This window comes from Falco cherrug, chromosome 3 (genome assembly GCF_023634085.1).
Source record: "Falco cherrug isolate bFalChe1 chromosome 3, bFalChe1.pri, whole genome shotgun sequence".
Lineage (NCBI taxonomy): Eukaryota > Metazoa > Chordata > Aves > Falconiformes > Falconidae > Falco > Falco cherrug.
Window position 1 is genome coordinate 103,059,918 of NC_073699.1, and position 13,215 is coordinate 103,073,132.

Below are 13,215 nucleotides of genomic sequence, written 5' to 3' on the forward strand. Positions count from 1 at the left end.
TAAATACATTGAAAGCTGCTACATGCTGAATGCACTTGAATTTCATGTAGAGATAATTTTGAACCTGTTATGTTTTTCTTTGACAGTTACATGTTTGTAATAACCTATGGAATTCATATCTTCCACTTTGATACGCTGAATCAAAGTATTGTGATTAGGGATTTTGCAGGTGGGATTCTGTGTTCAGTATGTGAGATGTTCTGTTGCTTCGTGTCTTGAACTGAAATTTTCAGGTTAGCTTGACCCCATCTTCACCTCTGTTTCTTCTTTGTAAAATAACTAACCAGTTTTCTGTAGCTGGTAGTTTGTGTAAAATAGACCTGCAGTTGAATTATTAGTGCTGTATTAATTTTGCAGTTTGGTTACAATCGAAGTGTGAAATAGGGAATAATTGCACAGTTTTGGAATGCTCATATGCAGAACTTGCTTCTTCACCTCATGTTGCATAAATTCAGTCAGGTTTTTGAAATCTGTGAGGTTTGTCTATGCCATGTGGTGGGCCTTGTCAGCTACATTTATTTTCTATTCAGACAATTGAGCTCTTAAAAAAAAAAGTTAAATAAAAAATGAGCCTTAGGTATGCAGTGGCTTTCAAGGCAGCAAAGTATAACAGGAAAACCTGAAATGTATTCTCAAATTGAGGTACTTTCTATGCGAAAAATGTTTGTGCATTATATCCTCTTAACAAGGGATCTGAAATGAGCATTAGGAAATATTTCTTGGCATGAAACTAGTAATGCTATTGCTAATAATCCACTGAGATTTCTTAATTGGTTAAAGGTAGCCTGTAAATGAAATTCAGATGAGTCTTTGTGTTCAGCTTCAGTGTCAAGGCATGTGGCACGCTGGACCCCAGTTGTGATGGCAGAAGCTGCAGTTCAGTGTTACCCTTTCTCATCCTTCTGTCCACTGTTCACTCTAGTCCCTGCCAAATTAGCCTGTCACTTTTTTCTTTTCCAGTCCTGTGTCTCTTTCAGGTTTTGACATGTTGGTTATTCTCACTTAGCCCAGTTTTCCATTCTTAAGCTCTGTGTTGGCAATGTGTAACTGGAGCTGGTGGGCGAGTGAAGAACGCGGGTAGCTGCTTGCAGGTAGTCTTGGAGGGAGGGGGCCACAGTATTGTTTGTTTTGTTTAATCTGCAAAAGCTTCAGTTGGCCTTTCTGTGGTCAACCAAAAACTGAAAACATGATTTGATACAGGTAGCTTGGTGCTCGAGAGGGAAATGCAGAACTGTGTGCAGGTGCATTGAGCTGTGCATATGGCTCTGTGCCTCAGATACTGAGGAAGAATTTCTATTAATTTTTGTCTTTGTGAAGGAGAGGTTTATAGCTATGGGAGGTAGGAAAATGCGGTTCCCTGACTTGCTGTTTCCTCTGTGTCTGTGTGCGTTGGGAAAGAGGAGGATACTTGGTGTACATAACGTTTGCAACTCAAGTGCCAAGACAGATGTTTCAAATTTCACTGTTTTTTCTATTATATGTGCTAGCTGAGTGTCAGTGTCTTGCTCAGTGAAATTATTTAAAAAATATTTCAGTTAGATATTCCTATGCTTGAACTACCGTTTTCAGTCAAGAAAATGTAAACCTGTTGTAGTTTTTCAGGTATTTATGATTCATTTATAAAGAGCATCTGAAAGGATTAGCTGTTGTTTGCTTATTGTATAATTTTTCGAAAATATTGATTTCTGAATTGCAAATGCTGAATGTAAAGTACTGTGAGAAATCCTATTTTAATTGAGTTTCAATCCAAGTGTGACCTTTTGTTGATAGATCTTACTGGACGTTTGATTGGAATTAACTTTTTTTTCCTACTTACAAAAAATATCCCTTTTTTCCCCCCTCTCCTCAGAACCAACGAATCCCATCGGACATGGTGTTTCTCAGAACTTCGGAAAAAACGGGTATGTTTTGATAATTCACATTGGTAGTGTGATAAGCTTGTGGTTGCAGTAGAATTCTAGATTGTGCACTGTGGTCAATGAGATTGTTGGTAGGAGATCCACCTTCATCAGGTGAATGGGAGAGGGTCCATTCACTGTACTTGTTTAATATGACTTTGACAGTATTTTATTTATGACTAATTATTATCTTGCAATATGCATTTAAATGTCATTTGATTGTATTTCAGTTACTAAATTGAAAAGAACTATGAACCTACTAAAATGACTATGAACCTACTAAAATGACTAAAAATCATTTTTTAAAATACCTACTAAAATTATCTAAACCCCTGAAATAAGTGATTTTTGGTTTTGGTTTTTTTTTTTTTTTTTAGAAAAACCTTACATTCCTTTGTTCAGTAAAAAAATGCAAAACTACAATTTTCTTGAGGGAAAGAAAAGTTCTCCTTGTTAGCTGTATTTCTCTTTATGTGGTGATAGGGGAGTACTCTTAATCTTTGAGAAACAAATATTTCCTTTATAGGAACCTTATAAATTATAGCTGTTTTGATTAAAGTTTAGAAATTACTATTGGATGCCCCCCATATAACTCAAATGAGTTTCCCTCCTTTATATTACCATTTCTCTTCAGATCCTGAAGCTCTGTCTGGTGTTTGTCAGACAGCACTAAATTTCACAAAGGTAATAGCTATGATACTGTATTCGTGGCACTTGGTACTTCACTGTGGCGCGGGAGTTCAATCATATATTTCAGATAAAAGGCTAAATTTGTAGACACACTTCGAGAGAGAAGACAAAAATGCTTCTGATAGCTCTGGTGGTGTTCTGTAGGCTATATATTTGCGAACAGAAGAAGAAATTACTCTGTTGTTACTGTGTCTTGCTGATGACTTTCAAATGCTGATTAGATGCACTAGATCATTTATAACTGGTCTGGACTGACAAAGTTTCCTAATAGTCTATATATAATCTCCATCTTGTTTAATCACCCTCTGGTTCAGGGCACATGAGCTTTTCTTTTTACTCCCTCCCACAGTACTGCATTTTATTAAAATGCTTAATGCTTCTGGCAACTCAAATCTCTTGAATCCAGCATGATCATACAAGGATTGATAATATTTCTTTTTGGGCTGCTTACAATGTCATCTTTTCCTGCTGACCCAGAAACTGCTTCAGCTGAAATCATACCTCCTAGTAAAGCAGGAGGATTTCTGCATCTGTAGAATTACTTTAAACTAGGCCACTTGCATGCAATGTGTAAGCAGTAGAAGGTCAATGGGTGTTGATCCAACACTTTCATAGCCTTTACTAGCTACATGGGATTAGGTGTTCTGTATCTAGGCATCTGGAGGCGATCATCATCCACTCCAGCGGGGTATGTATCAGTTGTAATTTCTTTAAGGGATGTGCACGCAGTGGAAATGTGTAGGGAACTCGGCATATAATGTTGGGCAGTGTTTGCTGCTGTAGGAGCATCAAGAGCTGTTCGTCTTGCGAGAGCTGGCTTGCTGTCCTTAATTAGTGTCCTTGCAGCAGTTTAAATCGCGTGTGTTTTCACTGCTGAAATAAATGACCACGAACAAGTTGAGATGGTTGCCTGGCTTGCAACAAAACAAGTTCTTCAATTAGGTATTTTGCACATCTGCACTCTAGCATGTTGTCCTCCCTGTTAATTCTTAAATTCCTGGATTCGGGGTGTGAGGTTGTAAGGTGCTGTGCAGTCTCCCTCCCCTGTAGGACTGTTGGTTGAAGGACGGGGCACACGTGTGGTTGGCAGGGAACAGGCCAGGCCAGAAACGGAGCTGCAGGGGATACCTCTGGGTCTTGGCTGCCATACACCTGACTAGTGCATCTTGATGGACCACAGTTAATATAAGTTAAACTGTCTCTTTGTCAAGATATAGTCTGGGGGAGGGGAGCAGGATGGATCTCTATGTCAAATGTGTGAAGAAAAACATTTTTGAAAATAAAATTCATCAAGTCTTTTTCTGCATTCACTGTTTAAGTCTACTGCAGTCAGCTTTCTCAGAACATCATAATTAAAATTCTCCTGTAAGAAGTTCCATTAATTTGCTATCTAGAAAATAAAGCTACTTATTAAAAAAGTTTATAGTTGTAACAATAGACTTTCCATAACTGATATTAAAAAAAATCCTTGTGAGCACTTTGAAAGAGTTGTGTACCTACTGTGTAAATATTCATTATAATGTGAGTAAAGAGCAAATTGAGTGAAATCTTCCCAGAGTTCTGATACTAATTTTATCTACGCTTCCGCTACACATGGAATGTGTTTTTTAACATTGAAAATGCACTTTCTGTAAGCATGCAGCAGGTTAACTAGTTATATTGGTGTTGCACTTCTTTAAAAACAAAAAACCCCACAAAAAAATAATCGCCTGAACTTCAAGCATATGGCAGTAATTGGTTTTTGACTAAAGAGTGAACACTTACATCTGTAATTGTTTCTTCCTGGATGTTGCAGTTTTGACTGATTTATGGTTTAATTTATAGTTGGCACTTTAAGTGGTTTGTAAAACACATTAGTTTTTGCATGCTTTTATGTTCTATATGTAATTTTATTTTATCTTCTGTGCAATAAAACAGCTTAACTATAACTTGTTACTATAAATCTGTAAAGAGTAAACTGAAGAGTTTGAACAAATCTTAAAATCCAACGCCCCTGTAAGCTTCTTTTGGGGCAAAGTACTGTTTTCCAACTTCAATAGTTATACTCCACATTAACGCAGTCTGCAGCACTGCTATGTCCTATATCTTCAGTCGAAAAAGAAGCAGTTTGAGTTACAAATGGGTAGTTTACACACTTCAGCGTAGAACTATTCTGGCTTCTTTGCACACAAGTATGGGACCCTGGAAAAAGTGAGACAGTGGTGTGTGCTTGTTTTCCTCCCCTTCTATTCCCACCCACACCCCAAATGCACTTTTAGGAATGTTGCTTTGGGGATACTTACTAACTCTACATAGCGGAAGGTAAACTTCAGGGGATCAAGCTTATTCTGATAAAACTTAATTCTTATTAGATACTTTTTTTTTCCCCACTCCTGCTTTATCAGATATATTGTCTTTTAGCTAGAATATCTTCAAATAATCTGATATAATGATTGATGCTAATTGTGTACTTGTATCTTAATTTCTAAGATTCCTATGGTTTTTTTAATCAGACTTCTAGAAAAGTTAGCATAAAGACCAGTGGAGGTGGGTCTTTTTTTTCATTCGTGTTTGACAGTCCGTAACATTGGTATTCCTTTTGTGCGTGGATGGAGATGGCTAAATGACTGGTTTGAGTTTAGAGTTATGATTACTTCCCAGGGGGACGGAGCTGGTGGAAATCACTTGTCAGATGTGAATTCTTTGCTGCTGTCAGTCTCCCTGTGTAACAGAGGTTTCCACAAAGTATCCACTGGCTTCCAAAATAAATAAAAATTTAAAAAAGATAAAAGAAAAAATTAAGAGCAAAACTCCTCTGGAATAATGTCTTGGTTTTATATATATTGAAAAAGAGGCAGGAGGGGAAAGGTTAAGGTGGAATCTTGGTTTTGCTCATTACATATGGTAGGCATGACAAGCAATTTGAAAGATTTGTCCCATTTTCACCCTTTAACCAGATTAAAGGAAGTATTCATGCTAAGCCAGGTCCAAAGATGTGTTACAGATTATAATTTGGTGTGCAAGCAGGCATCATGCCGAAACCAGCTGACTACCTTAGTGGAAAGCTGTTACGCAAATACAGAAATGCACAAAAAAAATGGAAACTCCCTTACTGAAATTAAGCTAGATGCTAAGTGGCCTCTAGCATAATTTTGAGGTTCTTTGAAAAATTGCTTGGCATGCTCTTTACATTTTATTTGTCTATGTGCCATCTCAATCACAGGTGAAAAGGCAGACAGGGCATTGCAGGTATTGTTGTATCACATTATAATTGTCCACAGGAACTGCCAACTGAAGCAGAGGTGTTAATGACTTCAGTGGTACGGGAGTGTTGTCAAAGTACTATGTTTGTAAAAGACAGAAGAAAACATTCAAAGATAACTCTCCTTCTCTAGGCTAAAATCCTTGTGTTGGTGCCCTGGCTGTGCCTTGGTTCAGTGATCGGCTTCTGGTCCAGGTCAGATGTTCTGACGTGAACTGGAACTGGTCCCTTGTGACAATCTGGTGCATGTCTTCCTAAGACTTGACATCTCTGGAATATTTGCATTCTGCTAACTTCCAAATGTGAAAATGAGAGGAATACAAATTTAATAGGATGGCTGCAGTGTCAGGAAAGAATTAATAAAGCTTAATTAGGTTTTTTCCTTCAAACTTTTCATTTACCCACTTCCATAAACCTCAGATTCTTACTATTCATGGGACAAAATTTAGTACATCAGCTGCTGTAGACACCTCAGCAGCTACCAAATTGGCAGAAGATTTAATTTTTTTTTTTTTATTATTTTTAGAGGTGATACTCTAGAGAAAGCCGATTGGTTCCACTGCTGTCAAGCTTGCTGTAATGCACAAATCATCATCATCAAACAGTTTTGTTGCTGTAGGTCTTTAAATCCAGTATATAGTAAATTACTGGTGTGGACATTCCAAAGTACTGGATGTCTATCACTACAGCTGTGCCATGGAAGCAGTGGGGAAATGGGAAATCATTTACAAATTCTCACAGTCCTTTGATTGTGAGGAACCTGTAATTCCTTGCAAGGTAATTCCACTTGCACAGTTGTCGCAGCTGGTATTTTTCAGGCCCACGTTACATTGTTTTGGTCTTCTATGTGAGTACTGTAGGTGGTATCTCAGAATCGCAGAATGGTTGAGGTTGGACCCAGGTTCCTTGCCAGATGCAGGATTTTGCACCCCCTGGTTCTGGTCTGCCTGTGTCTCTGGTCTGTTGAGGTCCTTCTGGCCATTCCCCGTTGCATAGATCAGTTTCTTGAATTTCACGTACAAAACTCCTTAAAAACGGTGTATTTACTTAGGCATAAATTACTAGCTGTAAACATGTTTATGTTTTTCAGAATTATAATAAGAAGAGCAATCTCACTTGTATTAAAATTTCTAGTTAAGAGTTTTCGGGATCCTTTACTTGTAATTACTTTTAACAACAATGGTATGAGTAAAATGTGAGAATAAACCAGGAAAACACTTTTTCTTTTGAGGCTTTGTAGCAGTTCATTTCTGTAGCAATATAACTGCCTTAGATGTGATGTTTTTTAAAAAATTTTAACGGTTTTACTGGCATAAACTATGCAGTGCGAGTACAGGTTAAGTCATCATTCATACGGCTTGATTTGCTGTTGGAAGGAGCTCTGAGTAAACTAGTAAAGACTTACTCCAGAGTGTACCTTCTCAAGCAAAGTCTGCTAATTGAAGAAAGGAGTGAATTTGAAAATTATGAATTCTTAAGCAGTTCTCTACAGGAGGAGAGTGTTGTGCTGACAAGTGTGTTTTCCTGCTTTGAAGGGTCTGGTTTTGTTGCTCTGAAAAGGCAAGTTTTAGCAGAACATTTGTGCCTTAATACAAACCCCAAACTCACTGCGGATGAAAATATAGAAGAGTTGATGCAAGTTGTATCTGTTTATTCTGGACACTTAAGGATAAGTGTTCTACAAGCAACTTAATTGCTTGGGCCCCAGCCTGCACTGGAACTTCAGATATTTGAAAATCAAGCCAGAGATAAAAATGTCAGGTTGGCATTCAGTTGCACAAACAATGTTGCTTTTTTATCACTTTATTAAACCAACTACCACAGAATAATAAGTCTGAAGGAGTTGCATTTGTCACATGTTCTAGAATTTTCTATTATGTTTAGAAAACAAGCATTATAAAGCCTACCTGTCTGGGAACTCAAATGCTTTGCAAATCTATTGCTATAGAGAATGATAAATTACTAGAGTTAGGTTTTGCACATATGGCCAGATAAAAGTTTATCTTCAGGGCATAAGTAGCTGTCAACAATCTGTCCAAACTACTTTAATCTGTTTCTGTACTATGAGTTCCTATTCAGTTTTTAACATTTGATTTAACTCAGGATTGAAATGTTTTGGTATCCACTTTAAGCCACTGAGCAATACTTATTCTATGTGATCAGCTACTTCTTTAAGATCTAGTCAGATAGTGTGGTGGTTATGTGGTGGAAAGAGGAGGTCTCAGCAGGCTTTAAGCTCCTAATAGTATTACTGTCTCTCTATTACTGATGTAAAATTACACAGTAAAATGTTATTAGAAGACTTGATCATATATTTCATTCCCTAATCATTTTGTTTTATTTTCTGTGCATACTTGGATGATGAGCACAATGCATGTGTTTGAGTATATTAGCAGCAAAATAAGCAGTAACAAAGTAGTATTTTACTATTTATTTTCATTTAGAAGAAAGAAAAAAGACTAGTAGGAGTTGAAAAAGTTGCTCTGTAAGGAGGCTGTGTATTGTGTTAGGCATAAATTTGGCTGTTCCCACTATCTAGTGATAATGCATTTCCCCAGAATTTCAGGGCTTTTGGTGTCTTGCCTGGAGCAGCAGTCTGACTATCTTAAAATCCCAAAGAATTTCCCCAGTTTTGGGAAACAGCTTAGAAAAGCTGGAGGTGAGAATCAGCAAAGCGGATTTCAGAGGTAGGACAAGTCAGGCAAACAAACTGAGAGACTCCGGGCATGTTGTCAAAGGCTTTGGAAATAAAAGACAAATTACTCTTGCAGAAGTTAGGTTCAAGAATTCCTGCGTAGCAGCAGTCTGTTACCTTTGAAGTATCTATTCGTAAGATTGATGCCATGCATTACATTTTTTTTCTAAAGATACCGTCACCTTTTTCTTCTGTTGGATTGTTTAATTATGGTGGGGCTTTTTCTTTTCTTACTTGAAGGCTTTCCTAGGCGAGCTGTTATTGTTAACTTGATGATTCTAACCAGAAAATGTCTCTTGCTGTTCCTCATTTTTATTGTGAAAAAGGAATTTCTGCATAACCTACCAAGTTCTGATTATCAGGCCTAATTAGGAGTGATCTTGCAGTTGTTTTAAAGTTAACTCAGTAAAATTTTAGACATTATCTTCAAATCAATCTGGATCCATAAGGAAAGAGTGGCTGGCACAAGTTAATCTGATTCTGGCTCCCACATGGGGCACGAGGCGTGTGCCTGGCTGGCCGTGGAGTGGAGCTGGGCAGACCTGTAGTGCCGTACTCCGGCAGCTCGCGTTCCAGTGGTAGAAAACCTCATGTGGAGTAAGGTGTTACTTCTGCTCCTGCCTTGTCAGGAGTCCGCAGCTGAGGGTGGTGCTGGGTTCTCCATGCAAGGGCTACAGCCTGTCTTGCCGTGCTGTCGTTGCTCTTGGTGCATATGAGGGGTATGAGATTTACCCAAAATATTTCACTTTGTCAGTTACAGTTCTGATCGGAGGTGTCCATGTAGCTTTACACAGCCTTCCTCTGTCTTGTCAGGTCAAAAGAAACTGGAAAAAATAGAAATCCTCTGCTTTTTGCTGGCATGAAGTCCAGTGATAAATCTTGGTAGCTGGGTCTGTTGCTTCTTCCTAGGCACCTGCTTGGTGAAGGGGAATGTGCTTTTCCCTGCTAAACTTTTAACCAAAGATTTATCCTCTTGTTTTTCACGTGCCTGTTGTAATCTGAAGGCTTTATCAACTCCTTTGACTTGTACTTTTCTGTGTTTAAGCTTTATGAGATACCAAGATTCCTGTCCCCCTAATTTAGTTAATGGTATGTTCCTCAAGTTGATGCCTGTGGCTGCTGCTGACACCTTTGAGACTAAAGGTGCTTTCAGTGGGTGCTGGTATATTGGGCCATACCCTTCTCACAGCCACCTCCGTTTGCTTGTAAGCTCTGCTTTCATCGAGGCAAAATGCTCCTTAAGTGAGCTAGAAGCACACTTTGAGGTGTATATGCATATGTATTTTTCTGTGTAGTTTGTCCTCAGAAATATGTAACTGCACTAGGGAGGCTGATGGGGAGAGCGAGTTCTGCTCTGCTGTCAGAGCTCTCAAGTCAGGCACCCTGTTTAGTCAATATTCTTAAAATATTCTGACAGTTTTGCACCCCTGCTTGGGGCATCAGTGTTAGTGTGTGCTTTGCATTAGGATCAGAAAATTGGTTGAACTGATTATGATTTTTTCCTACTGAAATTTAAGGCTGAAAAATAAAAAAGCTAGTTAAAAAATCCCAATTCCTGGTGCCATTTCTGTTACGATAAGCAGCAATTTAATGATTTTCCTGTATAATGCAACTATTGCATATCTGACTACATTGTAAGAAGGATCCTACTGAATCTTTAAACACACATGCAGTACTTGCACTTAGAATAGTTCTCATAATCCCTTTTAAATAGGAACCAACTTTCCATTTGTAAACCAGAATGTTTCCCTGTGAGGGCCAAATGAGCACTATGTGTTAAGGACGGAGAAATGGAAAATGCCAGCTCAACTCGGGACTTAGACCAGAATAATGATTCAAATAATGATGGCAAAAAAAATGATGTTCATGGAATAGCATCCATTTTAGACAATTTTCCTGGTTTAGTTTGACCTTAAAATGGTTTGCAGTGGAGCCAATTTTGTGTGAAGGCTGTAACCTCTCTGGCTGCAAAAGGTTCAGTTTCATCCCTCTCACCTATCTGGACGTGCAGCATAATTTGTATCAGAGTGGTCTGTAATCTCAGTGAAATTAGGTTGATGTAGTAGGTTATGCTAGGTAGGAATTTTCTCCTGCTGTGTTGCAATTACTCCTCCTGGAAAATATTTTCATCCTTGATTCATTTGAAGGAAGATGTGCCATCTACTGCTTGTTGAGAAGCATGCTTCTAATACTAACACACATAGTAAATATGACTAATAAATTGAAGATGTGCGCAAAATTGGTTTAGAAATGAATAAGCAAGGCGTAAAATACCCTCAGATTCTTGGATATTAATCAGGCGATGTGTTTGGATCATTCATGGGACAGATCACCGTAGGTTACTGCAGTTCTAAATGTTAAAAAACAAGCAGAATAGCAGATTAGCAGATGCACAAACAGGGAGTAGTGCCAGTGAAAAATATTCTGATGTTTGTATAAAACGTGATGGTAGAACTGACATCTGCCAAGTACAGTACTGATTTCCATCCCATTATATAGTGGTACTGGGGCCTCCTTTACCTGTTTTGATCTGAAAAGCGAGAACTTTTTGAGTGTTCTAAGCATTCTGAGCTTTTATTTTGTCATTAAACTGAAGATGTGAATAATTCACGTTACCTTTTTTCCTGTATCGCTGCATTTCTCCAAAAAGATGACTAGTATACATCAGAATAATAAAGCAGAGTGATGAATCAAATAGAAAAGATAAATTAATGCTTTTGAATATCCTTCTGTATATCTCAAAGTAATATAAATCAGTAAGTTAAAATTTGAGAATGTGAATATGAATGTAGATGCTTTTTTTAAAAAACTTGGAACATTGTTTACTATATATGAGAATTCTATAATGTTTTTAATAAAAAGAGATATAAACATTCTTAAAGCATGCTGAATCAATATAGCAATTCAAAGAAGATGCAGTGTGATCAAGCTTGGATTAAAAGCATCTGTGTGCTTGTCAATAAGGAACTGTGATGAGTTTGGGGGTATCATATTGACTGTGTATTAATACATGGTATCCTATAAGACCATCAGCTGATTGTTTAGAATGTAAATGAATCTGTTGATGGATCCAGTGACTCATGGCTTAAATTCCAATTAATCAATTGCTTCATCGGTTTCTTAATTCAGATCAAATATCTCAAGTACACACAGCTCTTTCATGGTCTTAAGAGAAAGTAATGCTTTAAAACTAATTTAATCAGTCCTGTATGAATGCCACTACACTTTTCGATTGCATCCTATGTGAAAGCATTGTTGCTTAAATGTTCGGGATGTTTCAGGTGTCTTGGCTTCTTTCCTCCTTAGAAACTAGCATAATTGAAAGCTTCTTGTTATAGTGGTAAATGAAACTCTGTATTCCAATATGTCATCTTAGTGCTGCTATTCATCTTGTCATCAGCTTAAAATTTTCATGCACATAGTCACTTAAGTAATATAAATGATTTAAAAATTAAATTGTTCGTAAATGATCTGGTATTAGGTGTGCGAAGTCAAAGTCCGTTTTTCTTTTGTTGGATATATTGTGGTAACCCATCTCTTTCAGTGCTTTTGACTTAAAGCAGGGAGGCTGGTAATATTACCAGACAATATATAGCTGTTTATGACACCACAGCTCCACGTGCCCTGTTTCCTGGTGACCCATCAATTAATTCATCAACACTTGATGCAGGCTCTTCACTGTGACACTTATACCAGTTGATCTTAATTTGATTGCCGTTAAAACCTTCCTTTCCTGACAACTGCTGTCAATTATACAAAATAAAATCAAGTATTCATAAGTAGGCTGTAATAGGATATAGGCAGACAGATTTAATAATTCAGTTTTGCTGAGGCTTGAAAGGCATTAGTTTGTAGCTGTTGTTCTCATTTGTAAAAAATTCATTTGATACAGCTCTGGAGAGAGAAGGCAGACGTAATTTTATTTATTTAGATTTGACAGAGAAGAACCCAGACTTGTAGTGGTGGTTTAGCATTGTCTCTGTTTAAGAATAACTGACATGAATTGTTATCAGTTACATGTTACAGAAGGTAAATGTAATTTAATTTCACGTTTGGGTTTTTTTGACTAATTTAAGTGCACACACTCTCTGGTTGTTTTTAGATTATGTCTCTGCAATGGAGTGTGGAATTCAACCCTGCATTTATGCAGACAGAACAACACTTTTTCAAGACTGGGTGCTTGGTCTTTAATATGCTGGTAGAATGTGCATATTCCTGCATATCTGCTATATACAGCTATGGTTACTTCCCTCTGCATCTGCAGCACAGCATAATGTTAAAATATGTGCTATGGCATATTTGAATTATACCTTGTAAGTGCTCTTTAGTGCTTACTGGCAAGTTTCTTTATTGAAAGTTTGCTGGTATTTGTCAAAAAAATTGCAGGCGGAAATCTCTTCAGTGTTCTTCGAGAGAAAGGTAAAGACTGTTTTCAGGTTTCACAGTGTTTGTTAATTGGCTTCTTACATACTGTTCTTTACTGTGTATACTGACGTTTGTAACACATACCATGTGTGGCATTGACTGTTAAGGCTCTGTGGAAGGGATTTGAATGTACTTGTGAAATCTAAACACGGAAATATTTTTAAAAGTAATTTTGCTTGTAAAATGCTGATTACATAAGGTGTCTTTGAGACAAGGTCTGCTGTAAGCGATTGCTCAAAGAGCAGAAGAAAGTGAAAGAAGAGTGG

The 13,215-nt window shown here is 37.6% G+C and overlaps 1 protein-coding gene across 3 annotated transcripts in view; it reads left to right on the top strand.

The window, feature by feature from the left end:
- The window catches only part of ATP9B (ATPase phospholipid transporting 9B (putative)), a 167,893-nt gene that overhangs the window by 48,281 nt on the left and 106,397 nt on the right, over window positions 1–13,215 (top strand). For all 3 annotated transcript variants that reach the window (XM_055703596.1, XM_055703593.1, XM_055703595.1), the window contains one exon: window positions 1,850–1,901. In XM_055703596.1, coding sequence (XP_055559571.1) covers window positions 1,850–1,901 — 52 coding nt within the window. The remainder of the gene's footprint in view (window positions 1–1,849; window positions 1,902–13,215) is intronic.